At 39.7% G+C, this 25,563-nt stretch overlaps 1 protein-coding gene across 17 annotated transcripts in view; it reads left to right on the top strand.

Moving 5' to 3' along the window:
• Positions 1-25,563, top strand: part of DLGAP1 (DLG associated protein 1) — a 418,553-nt gene that overhangs the window by 307,275 nt on the left and 85,715 nt on the right. For all 17 annotated transcript variants that reach the window (XM_017832746.1, XM_017832733.1, XM_017832741.1 and 14 more), the window contains 2 exons: positions 13,002-13,179; positions 15,543-15,783. In XM_017832746.1, coding sequence (XP_017688235.1) covers positions 13,002-13,179; positions 15,543-15,783 — 419 coding nt within the window. The remainder of the gene's footprint in view (positions 1-13,001; positions 13,180-15,542; positions 15,784-25,563) is intronic.

Raw genomic sequence — 25,563 nt, 5'->3', positions numbered from 1 at the left:
CTCTGCCCCAATGACCCTGACAATAAGAAATGGATTAATATAGTATCATAATGTTGTTTTCCTTATCAAGGTGACAGAGTCTGAGGAAGAGGTCATCTGAGAACGAGGGTACTTACTCATACAACGTAATTAAATTATGTAACTTCAGAGCAAAATTGCAACCACCCTTATAAGAGCTGTAAGGCTTTAGAAAGTAATACAGGTTTCATTACAGTTTGCTTTAAATTTTAGACATTAAACTTTTCCATACTCATCGAAGGTTTTGTAGGCTGCAGATATTTTCAAGCAGTTCGGTCCTGCCTCGGCAAAACTATTGACTTGAGATGATATCATAAATCACCATCCATAGTTAATAATGGTTTTAATCATAAAATATACTTCTTCTAAAATACCTTTTGATCATCACACCAAACATTTTTTACACTTTATTAACCATTCTACTTTATATACAATATCAGTCTCTGGGCCTAGAGTTTATTATTTAAGTTGTTCTGTGACTTAGGCCTCCAGTAATACAATAAAAACATGGTGCTGCTATTCAGTTCCATCAAAGAACCTCAGTTACATTTGTTGACTTTAGTTCATCATCACAAAGCCATCTACAGCCACAGAGGTGCTGTAGGGAAGTATTAACATAACTGTTTTCTGAGAGTGAGAGTTTATATGACTTCTCCTGCAGGTGACACAGCAAATTTCAGTCAACAATGAAGTCTGAACCCATGAGCCACAGTCCATTGCCTGTGGTTTTGAATGTCAGGTAGAGGGTATTTATCCAAAAAATTTAGAGAGTTGTGTGGTTTTTTGGTTGGTTGATTGCTTTGGTTTGGTTTGGTTTGGTTGGTTAGTTGGTTTGTTGTTTGTTTTTTTCTGTTATGGTGTTTTAATCAAAAGTATAAATATCCAAGTATTTTCACCTTCTGAGCAGGACAGAAGGCCATCTTCAGCTTTACCCTGTATCCAACCATTGTGTTCCAAAAAGGAGAGAAGGTTTTCTTAATACATTCACTAACTAAGTGGTTGGATGTTTGTGACTATTATGGGATAGAGAGCATACTACTAATCAATCATCTGTCTGTAAGGAACTGGCTTTATTCCCTTCAGTATGAAAACACAGACATTTGGACTTTTTTTATTTTTTTTCATGCAACATTGATGGATTTTTTTATCTTTTTTCCTTTAATTTTTCATTGGAAAAAAAGAGTGTACCAGTTCAGTAACCCACATATTTTAATTTCAAGTATGATAATTAAATTCAAATAAATATTTGAAAATACTTAAGAATGCCTACTGCTACAGGTCAAGAAGCCACCTGATGTTCTCAGAAGTTAAGGCTTTCTTCCTTTAAAATGAGCTTCACAAACCTTTTGAAGTTCCCCAACTCTGAAGTGCATCCACTCTTTGGAAATATTTTTTACATTCTCGTTATCTCCATCTGAATCATTGCACTTGACACTAACAGCTTAATGGATGACATGATAACTGGTTGTCCATTCCTTTACTCATAGACTCAAAGAAATGTTTCAGGTGTTCCTATTTTAAAGAACTGGGGGGGAGGGGGGAGGAAGAAGAAAAAAAGAAAAAGGATTTTGCATTATTTGCTGATTTCTTAAGACATTTTTTCCTTGGTTCTCTCCAAAATAAAATTAGCTCTATTTTATCAGTATTTATTCTGTACAAGTTCAGCCCAACATTATACAGCCTGTAACACAAAAGGCATGTGAGAGTTTTCTAAGAGGAGGGAAAAAAAAGTCTAAAGATGTGTGTTAAGCACAATTTCACATCTTTCAAGCAAATTTCTATTTATCAGAAAAATTTTCATAATGGAAATCAATTGCACACTTCCACCTTGAGATGCTTTGGCCCTATTTATAAGAGCTTTGACAAGACAACTTACCCAGACCAATATATATATACCTGAAATAACAGGTTATAACCTCATGTTGTATCTTAGTACAGCAGACAGCTCTTTTTGTAATTACTGCAGAACTGGAAAGACTTTGTAATGGAAAGAGAGAATATTAAAATCTATATGGATAACTGGGTTTTTGGAATTAGTTGGGCTTGTTTTGAGGGATTTCTTTTGATGTAAAATCATCTGAAAGGAAAGTGGTAGCTGCTCCTTTTTCTCTGAGGAATAGCTCTGGTAAAGTTACATGGAGAAAAATTCTCCCTGCTCCTGGGATATCACTTTTGCTGAGCAAGATCAATGAGAAAAGGGAAAATCCCCCAGAGCAGCCAGCTAATGCCCAGAGAGAGAATCAGTGAAGATGTTGCCGGAAACCCTACTACATAGCATCATTTGTTTTATTTTACTTGCAATGTAGACATTACTTTAAATAAAAATATAGACTAAAAGTTACTATTTCCAGATTTTTTGATATGACAGAAGAAATTCCACAGTTTTATCTTAGTCAGTGATAACTCCCAGGTGAACAATTCCTCCAAAAATCTTTGCTTTTTTTATCCGAAGGAGGCAGCTGAAAGTCACATCTGAGCTCCAAGCTGTATTTACCCAGACACACCTCAAGACACTGGCTGTAGAGTTATCCAGGAATAGTCTCATCACACTCTCACCTCCTCACCCCACACCCAATATTTGTGCTGTCAGGAGTAACTGGATTGGATTTCAAGTCATCATCTTCCAGGTGTAAGTGAGAAGTGCTTGCTTATAAAAGAAATAAAAACAGGCTTCTCTTCGGGCATTTTAAACTGCATAGTGTTCTTCAAATACAAACCAGCTGAAATAGAAGATTACTGAAATAGCCACTTGGTAAGAGTGCAAGTATGATCTTTCAAAATGACTCCATCAATAGAGAAGAGGAGAGAAAATCCATGGTCACCAGCACATATTGCACTCCAGGTCAACAATTTGCAAGTGTTATCAGGAAATAATGTGTTCCCACAAATGGTGATATACTCACAGTATTTGTAAGGTAGCATGCTTTGCCCTGTGTTGAATTTTGCTGTCTCAAACTTTCATTTGGAGGTCAGACTGTTACTTTGATGTGTAAGGAGGTGAGCTTAGACCCTTAGCTTAGTTGAATTTGGGATTTTTCCCTTCTCCCTTGAAGAGTTACTAACCTACCCTCCTCATTGCTTTAAAATGTGCTTGCTTTTCAGTTTCTTCAGTAGTTTGGCTTATGTTGCACATCTGTACAGATGGTGTTGAATCTGCTGGTTTTGCTTTTCTTTTTTTCCTTTAGAAGGTAACTGAAACTTTTGAAATGGCAGAAAACTGAATAGGAAGTGAAAAACTGCTGCATATGTAAAACGCATTTTTTGGAAAATGCAGGTGGCTGCTTATGCATGTGAAGATTTTGGAGTAACGTTGTTGACTTGCAAAACAAAGATGCAAAACTAATCTCACTAGGAGATGTTTATGCAGATCTAACCTGGATGTTTGGAAATGTCTTCTGAAGTAGGTGACTCAAAAGCAAATACATGACAGGGCTTGCAGGCTCATGGCTTTGCAGTGTGTGGGTGATCATCACCTGGTTTCAGGTCCAGGAGGATCTGTGGAGTTGAGGACACTGAACACTGAAAATGCATTGCAAGTTTTCAGAAAAAATTGCTCTTTAAATAAATACTGCAGTGACATTCAATGGAGCAAATACTTTCTTAGTATTTGCCTAGAAAACATTATTTGTAGATAAATACTGCCCAATATTGTAACTTGGAGTAGCATGGGAGGACCTTTCAGTTATGGGAAGTCTGCCTAGAAGATGCCTTTTAGCTGAGCTGGAGCTCTACCCTCCCGTTCTCAGGAACAAGCCAGAGCTCCTGCATAAATTCGGGTGCTAAGCAGTCAGGGCTGGTTGTGCTGCCAGCTCAGCACGCAGCCAGGTGACATTCCTGAAAAGTAACTACTTTCCTTTTGCGGTTTGGCAGACAGCTGTAATTCTTTGGTGTTCCCACTGGCAGAATTAATCAAACTTTTAATGTATGAGTGGGAGAGACCTGAAAATTAAGCTAAGCAGGTGAAGTCCAAGCTTGTAGAGACTGTGATTTTACAAGGACTACAATAGGGAATATCTTAGAGAAGCCTTCTAGTACCTAAAAAGGGCCTATAAGAGAGCAAGAGAAGGACCTTTTACCAGTGCGTATAGTGATAGGACAAGGAGGGGAATGGCGGCAAACTGAAAAGGAGCAAGTTTAGATTAGATATTAGATTAGATATTAGAAAGAAAATTAGATATTAGGAAGTACATTAGATATTAGGAAGAAATTCTGTTAGGGCAGTGAGACACTGGAACAGGTTGCCCAGAGAAGCTGTGGATGTCCCTGGAAGTGTTCAAGGCCAGGATGGATGAAATTCTGAGCAATGTGGTCTAGTGGAACTAGACTAGATGGAACTAGATGATCTGTAAGGTATAAGGTCCCTTCCAACCCAAACAGTTCTATGATTCTATGATCCTACATACCCTGAGGTAAAACAGAAAAAAAACTGCCTGTCAGCATTCTGAGTTGGGGTAAGCTTAATATTAACACAAAGAGAGACTAACTGCTTGCCGTGAAAGCAAGGAAGTGCAAATCCACAGGTATGTGAGAGGATGTTTCCAGCGTGTATACACCAGACACCAGAGAGAAGGAAAATAATAATGTGATTTGACTCACTTGTGATAGCTGCAAATATAGAAGTGGCAATGAAGTGATCTTTGCCCAATGTCAAAAGCTGTGCCTGAGTGGACCTGCAGTCATCTCCTCCCCTCTTTCTTGGAGGGCTTGCCCTCATACACTTGCTTGCAGGTGGCTGGCCAGCATATCAAAATACTTGAATTATTAAAGTAAGAATTTCATTTGAGCAGACTGGGGTTGAATTTTGAGTCTCACTAGTGAGGAGAAGTGGTGCGGAAGTAACCAAGTGATGTGGGATCAGATAGATGACCCTAACCTCAATGAGCAGAGATGAAGGAGTGGCTCCCGCAGGAAGGAGAGTATAACTTTTGTGCTGACAAAGAAGGAGTTCAACAAAGTAGTGGTAGAGGACTTTAATAGGAAAAGAAGCCAGAGATTCATCCTCATCCCAGCAGGGTCCAAAGGGCTCCAAGGAGGGCTGTGGACATGGCTGACCTGATCAGACCCTCAGGCAGTGTACATTCTTAGTGCTATATACTTGATACAAAGCAAGAGCTTTTCCAGTTCTCGTAAATATATCCCTCTGTGCCGGGCAGCACTGGTTCCTGGGGTTATTAGTACCAACCCAAAAGAGTTGTGCTGAAAAAGGCAAGAGTCTTGTGTCATGCATTTGGTATAGGCTCAGACAACTTTTCCTCCAGCAAGAACATCCAAAACCCCCTTTGAACATGTGCTCAGTAAGATTTGCAAGAGGAGGACGTTAGGGCCCACAGCTTTCCTCAAAGGGTCTTCTGAAAGGAGAGCTATTCTTCTCAAGCCGGTTGCTCTCAAAAATGTTATATCTTACCCTGCTTCATGTGACAAGATAATGTGGATTTGTCTTCTAGTGTAAACAAAAAATGTGTGGTTTTATACAGAAGCAGCTTACTCTGGCATCACTGGTTTGAGCTGGTTCATCTGAGTTGAACTATTTCTACCTTCCAGCATCTCTTTTCACTCTCCAGGGGGGAAAGAGAGAAGTGCTCAGAACTATTCCCACACACACACCCGCACACAGGAATCAGAACCAGCATGTAGACCAGATTTGTGATTAAAGAGAATTGTATAATGTCTGTCTGCATCATCTTCCATCTGCTTTTCTTGCCAATTCTATTGCATATGTGCCACTTTAGTGCTGTGCTCTATTCTTTCACCATGTCTAGAAACCAAGAAAAAAATACAGTATGTCAATGACAAGGGAAATGTTCCTTAAATTTGTTAGCCTGGGGTTTTTTTTTGATTTTACAAAGCACCTGAGAGGATCTTTGAGATAAAAGGAAAGCTTTGTTTTAATGTATATGTGAATTCATATGTAGTAGTCGTCTTTGTTTGCTAATATTTTAATAACCAAAGATTGCTCTTGAAACAAAGCCATACAGCTTCAATATCTCCACGTCCCAAAAAGGAAAAAAAAAAAGCAACCTAACTCAAAGCTTCTGTGTCCTTTGAGAGGAAAGCATGTTTGTAACAAAATCACAGAGAAGTGGTCTCATGGCTGATTCTGAAGCTGGCAGAAAGGGACAGGGCTTTTTAAAAACATTTGCTACCAAAAAAAACATTGATCCAGTTCCTGCTGCCCTCAATCAAACAAACTGGCAGGACATGATGTGCTTACTCAAAAACTGAACAACAGCTGGAGATAGACATATTAGAGAGATGTGTGACACCGAACTGTGGGGACTTTTGGGTTATATTTTTTTTCTTTCTAAGTGCTTTCCTCTATAGCCCTACTAGAATCTGATATATCAGACAGAGTCAAATGCACCATACTGCAATTTCTGCCTCTTCTCACCATGGGAAAAATCCTGTGTCACAGGCATGTCCTTGCAGTTTTGTAGTATGTGTTGGCTGGTCCATGCAGCGTGGATGATTTGTAGTCTGTTAGTAGAATCTTTTATAATGCCAAAGGAAGTAAATGACATTTTTGTGCTGATTACCTTGAATTACTCTTTGGCAGATGAGCTTTTTCTGGATATATCCAAGTTCTAGATTTTTCTTTCTCACACTTGACCCTTTAGCAGCACAATAAGGACTTGAAGAGAGGTTTTATTGTTTGGGGTTTCTTTTTAGCTTCAAGGTAGGAAATCTCCATGAGGATGTTCACTTGTTTATAAGCAAGAACACAAAAGGATATATTCAAACCTGGAAAAATAGGGGAGGGGGTGTGAATGCTCAAAATTGTTTACGTGCTGCCCTTGTCTCAATCAGTAACATGACAGCTCTGTGTTCACTGCACCAAAAAAGCAGCAGAACACAGGTGCCAACATGAAGAAATTTACCCAGCCTGGTCGCCCATGTCATGACCAGGATCAGAGAGATACACCTCAGTAACTTTGTTCTGTACATGTTCCTCCCTGATGTCCTTCAGTGTGCCTTATGTCAGGCTCCACTAGATTATTCTACCTTCTAGCAACACTAGAATACAATTAAAATTAAGTGCAGAAATGTACATAGGATGTACCCACCAGTCATGCTAGAGGTAGGAGATTCAGCCAAGGATAATTAATCCCCAGGGAACTAAGCTGTCCGCTGTAGGCTGCAAAATTGAGAGCTGAGATACTTAACAGTAGTGGTGGCATTGAGGTTTGTTTTTTCTTGGTTTCAGGTTGTGTAAGGTGTATTTTTGGAGGCTTCCTCTTTCTTCAAAGGCAAATTTTAGCACACTCCTCTGCTGGCTTACAGAAGCATTCAGGACATGTTTTTGGACTTTCACTTTGTTCTGCTTTGTCATTTTCTGTTGGCAGAACACGGTACCCATCTGGCACATCACTGCAGTTTGTGCTGTGATTCTGAATGCTGAACTTGCAGAAGACAGTACTGTCTTAGGACTACTTTTTTTATATTGTGTCTGCCGTAAAAGGAGAAAAAAGCAGCCACCATCAATCATTAATCTTGGCCTTTTCTTTTTTCATTCAGAAATGAAATGTAATAAGTGGAAGTGTTTTACATATATGACAGAATGCATTGTGCATTCCTAAATTAAAAGGAAATATTTGAAACTAAAGCTTCCTGCTCTTGTAAATCCCTGTTGTCTATTCTTCTCTTTGTCATTTGAAAGACATTTTGAAGGCAAAGGAACTCTGCCAGGAATATATTCAAAGTTGTTTCACTGCTAATTGCTAACATTGCATTTTGAACCCTTTGATATAGAATCATAGAACCACAGAATCATAGAATCTTAAGGGATTGGAATGGATCTTGAAGATCATCCAGTCCCCACCCCTGCTGCCATGGGCAGGGACACCTCCTACTCTAGACCAGGTTGCTCAAGGCCCTATCCAACCTGGTTTTGAACACTGCCAGGGTTGGGGCATCCACAATCTCTGTGGGCAACCTCTTCCAGTTCCTCCAACCTCTTCACCACTCTCACAGTCAAGAATTTCTTCCTAATATCTAACCTAAATTTCCCCATTTCAATTTGTACCCATTACTCCTTGTCCTATCACTACAGTTCCTGATGAAGAGTCCCTCTCCAGCTTCCCTGTAGGCCTCCTTCAGGTACTGGAAGGTTGCTATGTGGTCTTCATGCAACCTTCTCTTCTCCAGGCTGAACAGCTCCAACTTTTTCAGCCTGTCTTCATAGGGGAGGTGATCCAGTCCTCTTATCAACTTCATGGCCCTCTTCTGGACTTGCTTCAACAGTTCCATGTCCTTCATGTGTTGGGAACACCAGAACTGTACAGAGTACTCCAGTTGGAGTCTCATGACAGCAGATTATGGGCTGTGAGTGCACATTTCCAGTTCATGTTGAGTTTTGCATCAACCGTATACATATATATATATATTCATATGTTCATCAGCAATATATGTATATTTGAATGAGCTAAATTCTGGTCGACATATACAAGTCAGAAATGACAAGGCAGTGTGTAAAGACATTCTATAGCTTTCCTTTCCCCTTCATTCATCCTGGATCATCATCTGAGTTGGGCATCACACTAAGACTATTTCCTGACTCTATCTCAGACTTCCCTGTATGAATCAGAACAAAGCAGCTGAGTCTAGCTCCTCTCATGCCTGCCTATGCCAACCAATTCTTTACTCTGGAAATAGCTGAATAAATGAGGGACCAAAATGTGTTTCCATCTGAATTAAATCATGCAAATTTTATTAATATTTTGTAAATACAAACATATCTGTAACATACAGTGGTTAAAAGTATTTCTTAGCCTATGTGTTGCAACAGTAGTAGGGTGATTAGATGGGCATGTTTTAAATATTTTCATTTCTCTATTTGAATGAAAACAGGAAGATCGGCCTCAGTGTGTTTGAAATATATGGAGTGGAAATCACAGTGCAGTATGCAAAGATTTCCTTTACACATCTACATTATTTTCTGCTCTAGGTGCTTCACTAGAATATGTTTTCCAATTAAATGAACACTGTCCTGCCTCTCAGAGCCCCTCACAGACTTTCTGTACCATTTTGCCCTCACTGGTGGAGTACCTTAAGGCATAGTGTGGATCAGAGGCATTTGCCTTCCTCTGTCCAGAGGAGCATTTATTTATCCACTGCGACTCAGCAGACTTCATTTCCACCCACCTCAGCTCAGGGTTGGCTCCTTCTTTGGTCAATCCCCTTGGGAAACGTACAGTGGCAATCAGCAGAGCAGCAGAGACACAAAGCCCTCATCTTCTTCTGGTGCCTCTAGCTGTGTTTTTTGGGAAGCACATCTAATAGTGTCGCACCTTCCACCCTGTGTGATGTCAGTGTGTTGCTGTTGTGGCTGTGCTCCCATCCTCTGTGGTGAGGCCTGGTGCAAAGGCAGCAGTATGGGAAAAAACAATGATGCAGTTGGTTTGGGGACCTGCCATTTATGAGTGGAGCATACTGTCTTTGGGGACAGCCCAACCCCAAAGAGTGCTGCAAGCTCCATGAGTGCACTTTCAACCAACATCATCACATTTTGTATCAATAAGGGGCTAGAAACCTCCCAGGCAAAATCTCTCTTTTACCATAGCAGTAAGGATGAGCTATGTGTAAGCCTCCCTGAAAGGACTCAGGCTCTGAGGTCAGTGCTTCAGCACTTGTCCCACGTCACACCAGCAGACACGGCAGCACAGAAATGATGGAGCATGCTTAAGGAGCTTGTTTAAGAGCTTTAATGATTCACATTCCCCTTCTAACAATTAGTATATCCAATACAGTAAGTGGATCCAAAGAGCTGTCCCAAAGTCTCAGTCCTTTGCATGTTGTACTTAGCTGGGGAAATTATGATGGTACAAACAGAAATTTATATAATAAAGAATAAAGAAGTGATGGACTTGAACCCTTAAGGAAGAAAATAGTATTTTGATTTACAGGTTACTGGTAATAGTAACTATGAGAAAATAAATTAGACATTCAGATCTTGCTCGTCATGCGTAGTCAGATTTATTCCTAAATGGAATACTATCAAAGTTTCCAGTGGAATTACAGCTGTTCACTAAACTTTACTGTAGAACATAGGGACAATTTATCACACAGCTATAAACCTTCAGATGTTTCTTTCTCTATGTTTAAATCCTTCTTATTTTTCTTCCTTTCCCCATCATTACATCTAGTGAAACAGAGATTATAGCAAGGAGCCACCTCCTTCAACAGCAGCCAATAACCTAGTTTGATTTATACGACAGATGGGACATATGCACAGATAAGTAGCCACCCGTAAAATATGGTTCTGGATTTGTGTCAAACTGGCCAGTCATATAGTCAGGAACAAAAAGAAAAAGAAAGCAGCTGTGCTGACCACCCACAACAAAATGTTTCGCTGAAACAGGGAAACATTTACTCTTATGGATGAATACCCTTGTTTCAAGCAGAGTTGGGAAAATATTATGCAACACTAATGCATACAGAAAATAAATTTCTTTTATTTTAGTGGCTACATAGTGGCTTTCCATGACACTTCCATGAACATCTGATATGATTGTTACTCCAGTTGCCATAGCAAAATCTTGTGTGGGTACTTGCATCTTGTTGTATTGGTTCCAGTCTTTAAAGGGCACCTGCCTCAGCACTTGCAGATTTCTGCCTAGCAATATCTGTGCATTGAATTTTGTGATTGCTGCAGTCTTCTTGCAAGCTCAGCTAATCAGTGAACAGTGACAAGCCCCAGGTGACGTATTTACAAATTGGCAGCTAATCAAGCATATTTGAATTTTGCATGTCACATACTGGCAGCAAACTCTTCACAACATATTCATAGAATACATTTTGAATTAATTTAAGAAATGCATTTCAGGCAGTGCTGATGAGTTTGCAGATCTGCAGCATGGCAAAGTAGCTCACATGAATCAGAAAACTTATATCTGTTGAATTATTCATTCTATTTTATCTTTTTTTTTTTTAATCCAGTAAAGACAAGGATTTTTTTTCAAGAGTTGCATAGTTAGCGTTAGTTAACAAAATGTTGTAGCTAACCACTAGTAACAGTCGCCTTTTCATCACTTTCTCTGCCTTTTTTGAGTTCTTTAGAACACCACTAATTGTGATGTCTAAAAACCTTCTACTTTTGTCATGTGAAATCAAGTGGGGTAAGGAGTCAAAATGTATGAATGCGGCTGCTGTATTGCACCGTACAACACAGTGAAAATGACAAGCAAAGGCTTTATCTTCATCTGGTGACAGGAGTATCGAGTAATTAGCATAAGTTTACATATTTTTATTAGGCAGGTAATTAGCAGCCAGGTATTGTAGAGATGGCCTAGATTTTATTACAGTATTATACCATTCAGAAACAGACCCAGTTTCTGAACTACTTAGGTGTGCGATTACACAATGGAATTGTCCTCCTAAAATACACTTACAATTACCAGAATTGTGCATGCCACTGGGAAATTGCTCATACTAATTACCATCATTAGATACTTGAATACAAAATATCTGCAAATGCTTGAGGAATTAGACATAAAATGGATTCTCTTCTTTCAGGTCAGCTGTGTATGTATTTCTAAAAACTAGGGGACCAAGATTAAGCCTGTAATTATGTTACAGATTTGTCTGTCGTATATCTGTAAACATCCATGGGAGACTTACATTTTAAAAGGGAAAATTTATTTAATATTTTAATTAACTTGCTTTGTGATACTTGGAAAATATTAAAGAAACAAAAAATATATTGAAGAACCACCCTTTCAATACTTTATTCATCGATGAGTTCTTTCAAGAGAAATATCCCCCAAATTTATTGTATTTCATGTGAGCTATGACATGGATCACTTTTCGTGACTCAAATCTTTATAGAATCTTTATAGAATGCTTCAGACTGTGAAGACAGCACTTAGCTAGCATGTTCAGAGGATACAACCTCTTGCAGGTGGATGATTGTTTCTACAACCTTTGCTAGCTGACTCTAAGCACACATGGCAGGAGTACAGCAGTACACATTCCCTGGTGGGAGGGAACAGGGCTGCTGGTTGGTTTTGATTGCTTGTACATCTCATCTGTCACTTGTACAGAAAATATAGACAAAGTTATCAGTTCAGAAACACAACTGTGTCTTTTAAACTTCTAATCTGACATCATCATGTAAAGCTACATGATGTAAAGCTACTTCCCTAGCCTACATTTTGTTAACTTGCAGCTTAAGCCACAATTAAAATAAAATGTAAAGCATACCAAACCTTACCAGGTGCCCCAAGTTCTTGGAATGATTTCCCAGGTTAAGGTGTACTATGAGTGCATTTTGCATGTTTTGTATGATCTGCCTGCCCTATTGGCCTGTACACCCTTGAAAGCTCCATGAGAAGCAGCCCTGTTAATGGGTACATACATGAGTACATGTCAGAGTCACATCACCAACAACATTGCAAGAAGTGGACGTTCAGCTGATAAGTTTAGGATCATCCAGTCAATCTTACTATCAGGCCTCTTCTTTCGTTACTCCCCCCCCCTTCCCAGCTGGTTTTGGTGGTTGCTGCATTGAGCTCTGTAAAGACACAGGGCTTTCTCTGATGGGCTCATCTCAAAGGCTCCCCTTGCTTTTTTAAATCCAACACCTGAAATAATTTCAGTGTTGTCACTTCAAAAGTCCCTGATAGTGGGGGGCTTGCTGGAGCTAGTTGCTGTCACTGTCAGTACACTGTAAAATTTTTCCATGCTGCTGTCAGTAAACAAAATGGAAGTGATTTTGCCATTCTGCTTAGACTTGGTTTACAAAAACATGAAAAGAAAACCCTTTCCTTCCTTCTCTCTTTCTCCCACCAAATAAAAGGGTTGGGCAATCCAAATAAAAGTACTGATATTATCCTTATTTTATAATTTTACAAGGACTGTTTAGTGACTTGTTCAAATCATGCTGTTCCAGTGAAAAACACCTGGTTATTCTCACTCCTGGCAAGGCCATTTAGATTTGACGAAATATCTTTTTTCTTTCTTTTTCTTTTTTTCCTACTCAAAACTCCCAGGATATCCAGTGAACACTCACCAAAGCTTCAGATCCGGAGCCACAGTTACCTGAGGGCAGTGAGCGAAGTGTCCATCAATAGGAGTCTGGACAGCCTGGACCCTGCAGGGCTGCTGACATCCCCAAAGTTCCGCTCCCGCAACGAGAGCTACATGAGAGCCATGAGCACCATCAGTCAGGTGGGTGACATGCACCTGTGGCAGCTTGGAGAGCAGCTGTCATGCTGGACACTGATTGAACACTTGCAACAGGAGAAACTCAATTTTGCTTCGAGTGGAATCAGGCCATCCCATACCACACATTTTCATAACATTTTTTAAGGAAACAGGACTGTTTGTGGGAGGGGAACACTTGACAGTGCTATAACCTGCTCTTTGCGAACGGATGAATGGCACAGCATGCAGTTCCTTTGAAGGAGCAGTCTAACTTTTTATTTTTCTCACCAACAGTGTATTTAAAAAGGGTTCTCTTAGGGATCTTGTGCTTAGTGCCTCCAGACAAAAATTATTGAATGCCTAAAAAAAAAAGGTTCATATGCTGAGTGAGATGCTAAAGGAAAATTAAGTCCTTAGTGATTTGTATTTTACAATTTTATCAGAATTTTATTAAAAACTTTAGAGCTTTCTTTATGCTATTTTATGCATTCTTAACCTTGTGCACCTCTGAACTTTTCACCTATATAGTACAAGTGTTGTAGTATATATATTAAGTGCAAAGATCTGTCTATATTGTTGCCCTGAAATCCTGCAAGACTTCTTCGTGCTCACTCTAAACTAGAAGAAAAATTAAGTCCACTGTGACACATTCAGTTTATGAGTCTTAATTTCAAAAAATAGCCCATTCTTCCATCCAGCGTGCTTGTACAGTTGAACAGATCTGAAAGAAGTGCAGAAGTGCTAGCACACCACAGAGCAGTGGGCCAGTAGTTCATCTGCTAAATCCTGTAGCTCCTTGGTATGATTTTTGGCATGTTTTCTTAAGTGGATCATTTGGGTAAATCACCTGGATGAAAGAACTTTCTTACGCTAGTCCAGAAGTGCAGCAGGCAGGATTTGTGATGCCAGATACTGGCCCCATATAACTGGCATATCAAGTCATTGCAATGTCAAAAAAGTGCATGGCATCCGCGATGCCAGGACTTCAGCTATGGCCGTAACAAATACGTGTGCCATTCAACGTGGAGCTGTAGTTTTAATTTCTGCAGTGTACTATATTTAGACACTTCAACTTCAGAGTATTCACCTGTGTATTTTGTAGCGAAGCACTTTGCATAGGGTATGGGCTGACACTCTAAAAAGAGGGTCAGGATGTATCTAGGAGAAAACAGCATTGAAATTCAGGTGTCAAAGGCAACTACATGAACAGCAGGTTAGGCTCCTTATTTAGCTGGGCATCTAACACTTACACAAAGCCGTCGGCCAATCATTTGCCAATGCGGAAGAAGCTGGGTTTTTGTTTTAAAAAAGCATTAATTCAGAGATATTTATTTGAGGATCGAATATTCTCTGCCATAGTAAGATTGTTCTTTATGATGTGCTACCTACTACTCTTCCATACTCTTTTAAATAGTTTCCTTTTGGAAAAAAAAATGTGTTCTACTTTTTGACATTATTCAATTATGTGTACAAAGATCAGCTAAACATTTTTCTTGGTAACATTAGTCCTGGAAAATAATTTCTAATGGTTTTATTTCTACCACCCTAACATAGTTTTATCTTTTCTGGCTGTCTTGGCCTTTTGCATGCTTGAAAACTAACGAAATCCTCAAGTGCTGGTTTCCATCTGCACATTTCTTACAGTGATAATTATGATGTTTTAATGCCAAACTCAGGGCTCGATTCCCAGTTTAGAAACATGAACATCCATTGCCAATTAAGCCAAGGTAAATGGTTTCCTGGTTTGTAAGACCTGCAGCTAGTCTGCATGCTTAACCCACACGAGTGCAAGTCTTTGTCACCACCTAGTGTCTGTTCCACACAGGGTCTAAGGATTCCCGTGTGTCTCTTGCTTTCAGCCAGAGATGTAGTTATACATTTTTCCCCTACAACAGGGCTGGTTCCCTTATCAATCTCCCCTTCCCAGCTGTTTGTTACTACTTCTACCCTCCATTTTCCTAGCTGCTCAGGTTTATCACTGTGATTGACTGTGGGTTGCACTGATTATGTACTGACCTTTTTGGGTTTTCCTCGTCCCGCAAAGAAAGTGTTACTTTTTAATACCTGTTGTGTGCCCAGGGTGACATAAAACAGACTCTGTTTTGAGGGCTCCCAGTTTCCCACCAGTTTCAGTAGGAGCCAAGAGTCCTAACTCAGCTGAATCTCTGCCCAATGCCTCTGTCTCTCCTTTCCATACACTGGTTTTTCCTCTCACAATTGTTGCTTTGCGCTACAGGATGTGCTTATGTGCCATTCACCTTTCTTCAGGTGCAAAGGGACCTTCTAACAGATGTTGGCCATTGTGCCACTGTAGCTTGTGTTTGTACCAGGTAGCATGCAATATCCACGTATAGGATGTACTGAACATGCCTGGTCTTTGTCTGCAGGTGAGTGAGATGGAGGTGAACGGTCAGTTTGAATCTGTCTGCGAGTCGGTGTTCAGTGAACTCGAGTCTCAGGCAGTGGAAGCACTGGATCTGCCTATGCCAGGATGCTTCCGCATGAGGAGCCACAGCTATGTCAGAGCCATTGAGAAGGGCTGTTCCCAGGACGATGAGTGCATATCACTGCGGTCCTCATCTCCCCCACGTACAACCACCACAGTGAGGACCATCCAGAGCAGTACTGGTGAGTAACACAAAGGGAAATCCAGAGGTGTGGCAGAAAGGGAAGTACTTTTCTGTGCAGCTCCATCAGATCAACGATGAGCTCTTCTCTCTCAGGCACCAAACCCGTAAGAGAGTCTGTGTTTCACCAGGGAGCTGGACAGGCTAATCAACCTCAAACTACACACGGATCAAGATGATGCAGTCGTGTTTCCTGCTATGTCCAAGCTAATTTATTCTGAGCTAAAAGCACATAGAAGGGAAATTCAAAGTCATGTCTCCTCTTGCTCTCCTCCCCAAAAGAGCAATCACAATTTGACAAGGCTGAACAAGAAGGCTCTGGGTTAGCAGCTCTGCTGGCTCTTACCAGCAGAGTCCCTCTGCTCAGGTTTTTTACAAAGATGAGGTGATCTTACAAGTTATCAGATGTGGTGTTTACTGGCTTAGAGAAACTGTTACAGCTCTCTAGGCCACATATAAGAGGTAGGAATAAAGAAGGAAAGAAGCAGGCTACAGGTTAAACATGCACGTTCACATCTTGCTGTTACATTATTTCTGCAGTTCAGACTATTCAAGCCTTGCAAGAGAGAGGTTTCAGTATCAACATGAGACTTCCAACCTTCCTTTTAGCGTATGATATTGCTTTTCTTTTGGAAATAACCATGATGAATTCCAGATTTTGTCACCAAAATAGTGCTTAAGGGGAAGAAAAAGCAAGTCAAATAAAAATCCAAATATGCCTCTCATTCAGGAAAAGAAGAGGCAGGAGCCATTACATGTGTGTGTTTTTCCCTGTGGCAGGATGAGAGAAGGCCTTTCTTTTGACTTCTGTGCATCCATTTCACTGTTTTACACAATCTTCATATAATATTCATATTCTTGACTAATATTGACTACATGTTGCACTGTACCTACTGTCTCTTTTCCTGTCTTTTTTTATTTCTGCTTTCTGTAAACTTTTGCCTTTTTGTGTGTTATCTGACAGGTGCAGTTGTTTATTCCTTGTAAATTCTTTATCTCTCCCTCCACTCTTTTTTAAAGCTGCTTGTCAATTGGTTTATGTCATCAAAAAACACTTTCAATCCTTTTGCCATAAATGTTCAGCTAAATTCAAGATTTTTCTAAAAGTAGCAAGTTTAAGTACTGTTGGAAATACATTGGCAGTATATTGCAAACATCAAAGCGTTCTTAACAATGCTGCAGAGCAGGTCTGATCTAAATCACTAACCCTTAAGAAATAGTATTCACATGACAGCATTTCTGCTATAGAAATATCCCTTGTGGGCACACAGGGTTTACATCACACCACAAAGACAAGATTTGCATAAGGTGTTTATTACGTCATTGTGCAGTATTGGTTTGTGTCAAATGTATTCTGAGGCAAAAACTAAAAGATGGGAGTTTTCAGGGATTTTCCAGTGTGCATTAACCTTTATTAGATCAGCTCGAGTTGATCCCAGAGTGGGTTTCTGTTCTTTGACAATGGCTTTGTTAATGCTTTTCCTTTATAAAAATAACTATGATCATTAATACAGAAGAGTACAACTATATTTTCATTATCTATATGTAAGAGGTTGTTCCCGTCACTTAGGAAAATGATGCCTGTGTTTGGGGATGATGGTCTATAAATGGAGAAAGTTGGATGTGTATATCAACCAAAACCACTGAAAAACCTGAAAGAGGAAAATCTTTATTGTAAACTATGTTTTGTTTATGCTCCTTTCTTTGTAGTACAGCCACAAACAGAGGCCTGGTCTCTTCTCTGGGTAGCTGGCTTTATTAAAAATTATATGAACAAAACTATGTTATGGAAAAACATAATCCAGACATAATCTGTCTTGGGTTACCACTTCTGTGGTGAGGCCCTTAAAGTGCAGAGAGGAATTATTTGCAGAACTCTCTTTGGACGCACATAGAAGCATTTAAAGATTGATGTAGGTACATATTTTCTGCTGTGGGAATTTGACTGAGTTATCTTTCTCATTTTTTAGTTCTTAGGCTCCCAGGGACCCATCCCTTCTGCCAGTAGCATTTAAGACAACTTGTCTTTTTTACCACCTGACTTACATATCACTATCTGTTTAATGGGGATTAGAATTGAATTAATTCCATTCGAAAGCATCTATATTGACTACTACTGTTGCCTGTGGCTGGCTCACAGAAGAGAAACAGGAAAGGTAACATTGATGGTTTCTATTACTATCTGCTTCAATAAAATGGGAAGTGGCACAACAGCTAGGCAGACATGAAGAAATGAGAACAGTATCTCAGACTTATCTCCACTGAGGTGATCTTTCAAATGCTTTTGTGGGAGACATGAGGGCAGTTATGATCTAAACTACAGATGTAACATCCCCAAATGAGAGAACTGTCCTCCTGCCCCAAAACCACCTCTGCCTGTTCAACCAGGAAAGATTCTTTTCGTCAACATTAGCAATTTCCTCAAGGACATGGCTTTTAATTAACTGATACGCAAAGCTGTGATCATACACTGATATTGGGAACCTCTTTACTGCTGGAAGCTCAGGAAAGTGACAACTTGATAATGATGGAAAAGACAGGAGAGCTGCCTGTTCACTGGATTCAAAATTATTCCTCTAAAGCAATGACCCACAGCTGTCCAGGGCATCTGGATGAAAATATTAAGTAAGCACTATGGACAAAAATCACACTTACTTCTGCCTGTTAGCCTTTGCTATGGTGGTGGCAGCCTCAGGTTTTAATTTCCTTTTGCCACATAGTGTTGGAGGTTCAGTTCTGCAATTAGGAATACATCTCTACCTCAGTTCCTGAGAATGAGCTCAATTTAACTATAAATCTGGTGCTCGTGCACTTGCTATGGCACAGAGCTCAGCTGCAGGTGGCTGCCTGACTGGTGGCCTCTGCAGCCTGCACTGATCTTAGCATTGCTGCAGAAACACTGAGGGGTGACTGCATACGGCTGAAACTGAGCTCAAGTGTAAAAATGGGAGTGTAGGCACAAACTTGTTTTCACCAATGGGATGAAGTGTTACACTGTGAGTGGGGAGGAAAATCATAACTTTACCAAAGTCTGCATATATCTGGGAGGTGACTGCTTTGTTCATAAGGGAATCTTGATGTTTTATCACAGAATCACATAATCAATTAGGTTGAAAAAGACCTCTGAGATTATTGAGTGGAACCTATGACCCAACACCATCATGCCAACTAGACCATGGCACTAAGCGCCACATCCAGTCTTTTCTTGAACACCTCCAGCAATGGTGACTCTAACACCTCCCTGGGCAGCCCATTCCAGTATCTAATCACCATTTCTGTGAAGAAATTCCTCTTAATGTCCAACTTTCCCTGGCACAGCGTAAGACCATGTTCTCTCATCCCGTCACTAGTTGCCTGGGAGAAGAGGCCAACCCCTACCTGGTTACAACCAGGTGGTCATAGTCACCTAGCTACACTTGTCCTTTATCCTTGTTTTTAAATGAAGCATTTTGAAATGAAGAAGAGTAAAAGTAATCTTGACACTTTATATGGAAATATAAATAAACGCTATGTCACAGTTTCATCATGCTTTGAAAGCTAAGCAGTTGAAAAGGTCCATTCACCCTCATATTTGCTCCCTCAGCATCAGTGGTACCCATGGAGGCAGCTGCATTGTGGCTGGGGCCATCCCTGGGCATGGGGCTGTGAAGGCTGGGAGGTACAGCAGCTCTGAAGTGCTGACATATGTTATACACTATAGCCGACACTAAAAATTAACCCATGTCATTTGATCTCTTCAGAGGAGTTTAATGAGCTGTGAGTTATTACACAGTTTGATCCCAGGTTACTTGCAGATGCAACTATTGTAGCTGAAGCTCTTTGGCCAATAGATTCAGTCACTAAACAGGTAGCCTTTTAACAATTAAAAGTCTGTAAATCATTTCAATGAGCTTAAAGAATACAGTAACAAAGAAACAATGAAATGTTAAAGTAGTCTAAAGAACATCTTACTCCCACATTTCTTATGTCTGTGTTTCTAAACCATGCCTGTGCAGCCATGCATGATCCTTTGCTGCAAACAAACTCTGCAGAGTCAGGAAAAGAGAAATATCAAAGTTATCTGCAGCAATGCCATCTGGTGATTCTCAGTAATATTACACTTCTGCTTAAAAGCAAAACAAACACAAATTCCAAGGAAATTATGCTGTGGACCCAGAAGGTTAGGGAAGGATGGAGAGCTAACACAGTATATGCTAATTATGGTGTTTCAGCTGAGCAAGCTGTTTTCCTTCTGTCCATTGAAACATCTGACCAAGATAAGTCAGGTATTTTGTGGAAAATCTCTGAGGGGCTATCTAGCCAATTATAAATAAACAAATAAACAAATAAACAAAAAATTAAATAAATAAATAAATAAATAGAAATGCAAAAAAGTTTAAAAATTTACATGTTCCAGACAGAATTCTACAATAAAATCGAATCCTGTGGATAAGGGGGCTGTAACTGAGTGTATGCCAGATGAGTTCAAGGTCTCCTGGCCTCCTCAGAGCTGTCCTTTCAGAAATTGCTCTGTTCAAAAGGAAATAAGGGATTAGGAGTTCAAATGTGATTTCCAGTTGAAGCTAGGGTTGGTTTCTGTATCTGCACCAAAATTAAGATATTTCTTCAGAAGGTCTCAAGAAATACAACTAAGTCAAGGCCTTCACGGAGATGTTGAACCTTAAAATAGATTTGAAGAGTGTAGAAAACTGTTTGACAAAGAATTTACATGGTTCATTTCCTCTGTTTCCTTGAGTAATCCTGAAATGCATTCTGCCTTTCTATCTGCTATCAAATTGCTTAGACAAGCACTTAAAAATGTTTTCCTTTACTAATAAGGAGCTGACCTTGGAGTAAAATACCTATTTCAATTTCAGAGGCATTTGACTGTAGCTAGAACAAGTTTCATCTTGTCTGTCCCAGTAGTCAGCTTTATGAATGTTAGGCTCCACATCACACCAAACCACCCCCATGTTTTTGAAGCCAGTGAAGGTTTTGAATGGGAAACTCACAACAGAGCTCTTGCTGGAACATTTCTAACTGATGTAAAGTGTGATGCAATGAACTCATGGACATTGCTCTTGTAATGAGACTCTGAGAAGAAGCAGAACTGATCCATGAGAAGGAGTCAGCCATCAAAATGCTACCCAGACATTTGGCAGGTTGCACCAGGTTTGTTGACATGTGGTGTAGTTTCATGCCAGTTGAGAACAGAAACTGTAGTAAGTTCGGTAAAACACATTTTACCTTTTGGGGGTAAGGTCCATGTGTCCTGAAGACACATGTAACTTTGTGGCCTGAAAGACAGGGGTTACTGGAATAAATATTATACAGGTCCCTACTTAAGGACTACTTGGTAGTTAGAGAGGGTTCACAATTTGAGTGATCAGATAGTGGAAAGTATTGCATGATTTTTTATCATACCCCTTAGTTCTACCTCTTTTCTCTGTGTGATTATGAATATGAAATTTAAACCGTTTGGTCCTATCTGAAATGCTGCCCAGATATGGAGAGAGACAACCTGTGGCATTCAGCATAGAGCTTGGTGATTTCGGTTTCTTTATGACAAGTCTGCCTTCCCTCACAGCACAGCAGGAAAGTGCTCAGTCCTTGCAATTTCAGGTAAAGCTTGAGGCAATTTGCTGAGCTTAAAAGCACACTGTACTTCATAAAGAAAAAAGGTGAGAGAAGGACTTTGTTTTGTAGGGCATGGCCTATTTATTTTTTTCCACCTCTAAAAATGTTAAGCTTGCAGGAGTTTACAGGACTCTCCAAAGTTATGAATGTGTTTCAAATGCAGGAAATGAAAGATCAGTTTTACCCTTTGGTATTCAATCTTTGCTTATTATTCTTATTCTTTATTTGCTTTATAAGCTCCTAAACATTTGGGCTAAGGCTCTTAGTGAGGTAAGAATACAAGAAAGGTCTTAATCATTCAAAACCGTGATCTTATATGTCTTGAAGGAATATGTTGTCTTACTTGGTGAACATTTCCAGAAACACGAAACAACTCTGCTATTTTGTTCAGATAGCACTTTTTTGGTTGAATTCTCCAGTTGTCCCAGCAATGTGGACATTTCCAAGGTTGAAAATGGGTATATCATACTCCCCACCAACTCTGTCAATGTCCATGTTTCTCTCATTCTGGGGAGTGCCACACGGGGCACACACTTGAGATGTGGTCTCACCAGCACTACACCTCCCTCAAACCACCAGCTGTGCTTTGGCCAAGCCTGACTGGCATGCAGTCAGCAATCCTTGGTGCAAAGATACACTGCTGGCATCTGCTCTGCAGAACCCTATGGACCTGTTCTGATACTGGGAATAGGATGACCATCAGACCTAAGAGTTGTCAGTCTCAAGTGAAATGGGAAAAAAAAAATTTAGAGAAGAAGGAGAACTTAACAGAAATCTCTGCTGTTCTGTGAAAAGAACTTTTAAGTGCATTGTTTATCTAGTGGAGTACAAATAAAGAGGATACAGGGATTAGTTACAAAACATGTAGTGTCTCGTTATTTGTTAATCTTAATTAATTTACAGATATGAAAAATTTTATGGAAGCCTTTTGCATATGTCTATATGGAATGTGCTTAAATACATTTTGCCATTAATTAATTTCTTTTGTTTATACTGCACATACTAAAGTAATAATCATTTCAGGTGATGTGACTTATATAGTTCTGCCTAAAGGAATACAGAGCGTGTTTGGATTTGAACTGCACTTTAGTTTCAGACTAGGGATGTGTGTTATCAAATGCACCACTACCTGGAGATTGTTGTAGGGGTGTTCAGGGTCCCAGTTAGATGGAGATCCTCTGATGTACTAATGCAGTGAGACAACCCAGGTCCCATGGTCCTGCTGGTGTGCATGTTCTTTGTGTAAGTACCCCTGATGGAGCCTGCAGCCGTGCCTAAGAGTGTTACAGAACCTGAATATCCAGCACATAGCTGAGACAAGATGCCACTTAATTTACCATAACAAATGTACAAAAGGACATTACAAGCAAAATAGTAGTTTGAAAGTTGCTCTGTTGACTGAGAACTGCATGCCTCAAGTCTCATTAGCTGAGAATTAACATTTTTCTAAGCCTATAAACAAGCATGAAACCTCAGTGATTGTGCTACAATCCACAGAGCCATGAATTATGGCAAACTATCTCTCCTGCTCACTGCTGCAAGCAAGGACTGCCCTTTGCCATCAGGCTTGGGCTGGCTGGCAGGTCTGCCTCAGATAGAAGAAGCACTTTAGCTCAGGTCTGGTGCCCTAACAGGAAGCTCAGGTACAGGCTGGTGTGACTTCAGCGGGTCTGACTCAGCAGCCTTGCATATCTGTGTTTTTGGGGACAACATTTTCTGACTTGCAGACAGGGGGAGGAATCAACCTTCTTTGAAATATGCCTGTAATCACACCATAAGGAAACAGATTTAAAATTGCAAACTAATGGGTGGGATGTGCAGCAGAACATAAAATAAAACCACAAACCTTTTCCACTTGAAAATTGCTAGAGGACAATATAACCTTCGTCAAAATGTTGTTCTCAGGCACTGGTCATTGCTCTAAAAACACAGAACTCTGAGAATTAGAGATACATCATTCCTTAGCTGAAATGTCAATAACAAATCAAGAGCAAATAATAAAATTTTCACTTTATGAAAAAAATACAACAAAACCTGGAATCTTTTCTTTGTTCTGTCTTATTTCCAATGCAATATTTTTGTGATGCAGTGACAGAAATGAGCTGAATCAGTAAGCTGAAGACATGCCCCAATTTATATAATGTGATCATATTTTCAGTAATAATTCCTGCCATTTTCCTGAAACAGACTAATGTGGAGGCTTTTGACTACAGTTTTCTTTTGGGAAGCAGGACTTAGACCTCTTTCCTGAAGGGGCTATGCTTAATTAATACATCCAGTGGATAAAAATAACTCAGGTTGTTTTTTTTCATTTGTGCTACTGTCCAATCTCCAGCAATGTGCTGCCACTCACCTGCAGTAAGTTCCACACCAATTCTTTAAGACAAACCTAAGTATTTTGGTTGTCCTCAGATACAATACTAACAAAGCTCTCTTGAGCCATAGGATTTTCCAAGAAGTTACAGATGAGATATTTGGTGATGATGAGCTTTTTAAAGTGACTGAATGATTTTGGATTTTCAAAAAACTAAATAAGAATTTTTAATAAGTGTGTTTAATGAGTACAGCTCTGCAGGGCCCCTCTTGTACTACAGCAATTTGTTTGGAGCCATTATATTTCATGTCAGTAATTCCCATTTCAGAGCTCAAATATGATGTATTAAGTACTGAATCCTGTAAATAATTGCACAATTTCGTGCTTCTTAAATATGNTCTAACAGTAATTGACTCTTTGAAGCTATGGTAGACTATGGGGTATGTATATTATTAACCACTTTTTGAAACAAACACTGCCTTGTTTCTTTAATAATATCTCAGACAAACCCAAAGGAAATGTGGCAGCAAAGAAAACTGTGCATTAAAAAAAAATTGCAAAGCCTCTGAAGTATACACAGAGATGTGATTTACTGTTTTTATTTCTTGCTATTACACCAATCTCACTGCACTGCTTCTTACAGTGCTCAATAACAAGCACAATGCAACCCAAACACTGGGATCTGGAAAACACCTAATGCTATTTTGCAAAGAGGGACAGTCTAGCTGCCATTACAGTCTAACAGTGCCTTTTATCAAAGGCACACTGTAGGCAGATGCTGGTAATCTGTTCTAATGCCACAACCTTTGTCTGGCCTCTCGAGGGGAAAATGGATGTGTTGGTCTTTAGAAATTGTTTTCTCTTACTGAATTTAGCTTTGGTCAGATGGGAGAGTGCTAAATTGCATTCCACTTAAAATGCAGTAAGCCATCTGAGCAGAACAATTCCTGGTTGCTTTGATCAAGGATTTGACCTAAGTTATTAGAGGAGAAAAAAAACCAATAAATAATATCACAGAACTCTCTAATGTGACAGACTTTTTGCTTGTTCTGTTGAGAAAGATGCTTACTTTTTGTCTCTACATAGTACAGATTATGGTGGCTTGATAACTCTTCTCTTTGCTGTGATAATATTTCAAATTAATTCTGCCTTTAGCTAAAGTAAAATGTAGATCTGTATCCCCATGGGAAAGTTTAGATGGAAGTCAGAACATTGTAATAGAATAGCAAAATAAATGCTAGCAGGCTATTCTGTTTTGAAATTTCTTGTTCTCAATTTCTTTTAACTCTCGTCTGAATTTTGGTGAGAGTCAAATGAAATTATGTACATCTGTGGCAGAAAAAAATCGGGGTCTTACTAGACCAAAATAACCAAGTTATGAATAAAACCCAACTCATCCATGAATTACTAGCCCCAGTCTGACTGCCTCAGGAAGTCCTGAGAAAATCTGCTGCTTTCCATTTTGCATGAAGGGCAATTTACATCCAGGTGACAGAACTAGTTGTCACCCAGTGCCATGGTCTTACACTGTCTTATCTCACACAGTTCCCTGAATGCTCATGTGACATTTTATCATTTGACTCTTTTTTTTTAATTTAAAAAGGGGGAAGCAAGAGAAGAACGTATTCCAAGAGATGGAGGTGGGGTGAGGGGAAGCATCTGTGTTGAAAGCTCTGGTTGTGTGGTTGGCAAGGCTGCATGCTCTGATCAAAATGCTTATTCTCTTTTAAGAGAAAAAAAAAAAAGGGAGAGAAGTAAGCACAAGGAGTCATTAGTTAAGATTTCCAATATCAACATTCACCCTTTCTAAATCTTCCTCTAGGACTTTGTCCACAGCCAAGAAGCTGCATC

Source organism: Lepidothrix coronata, unplaced genomic scaffold (assembly GCF_001604755.1).
Source record: "Lepidothrix coronata isolate B3197 unplaced genomic scaffold, Lepidothrix_coronata-1.0 Scaffold6, whole genome shotgun sequence".
Taxonomy (NCBI): domain Eukaryota; kingdom Metazoa; phylum Chordata; class Aves; order Passeriformes; family Pipridae; genus Lepidothrix; species Lepidothrix coronata.
This window is presented reverse-complemented; position numbering and strand designations above follow the sequence as displayed.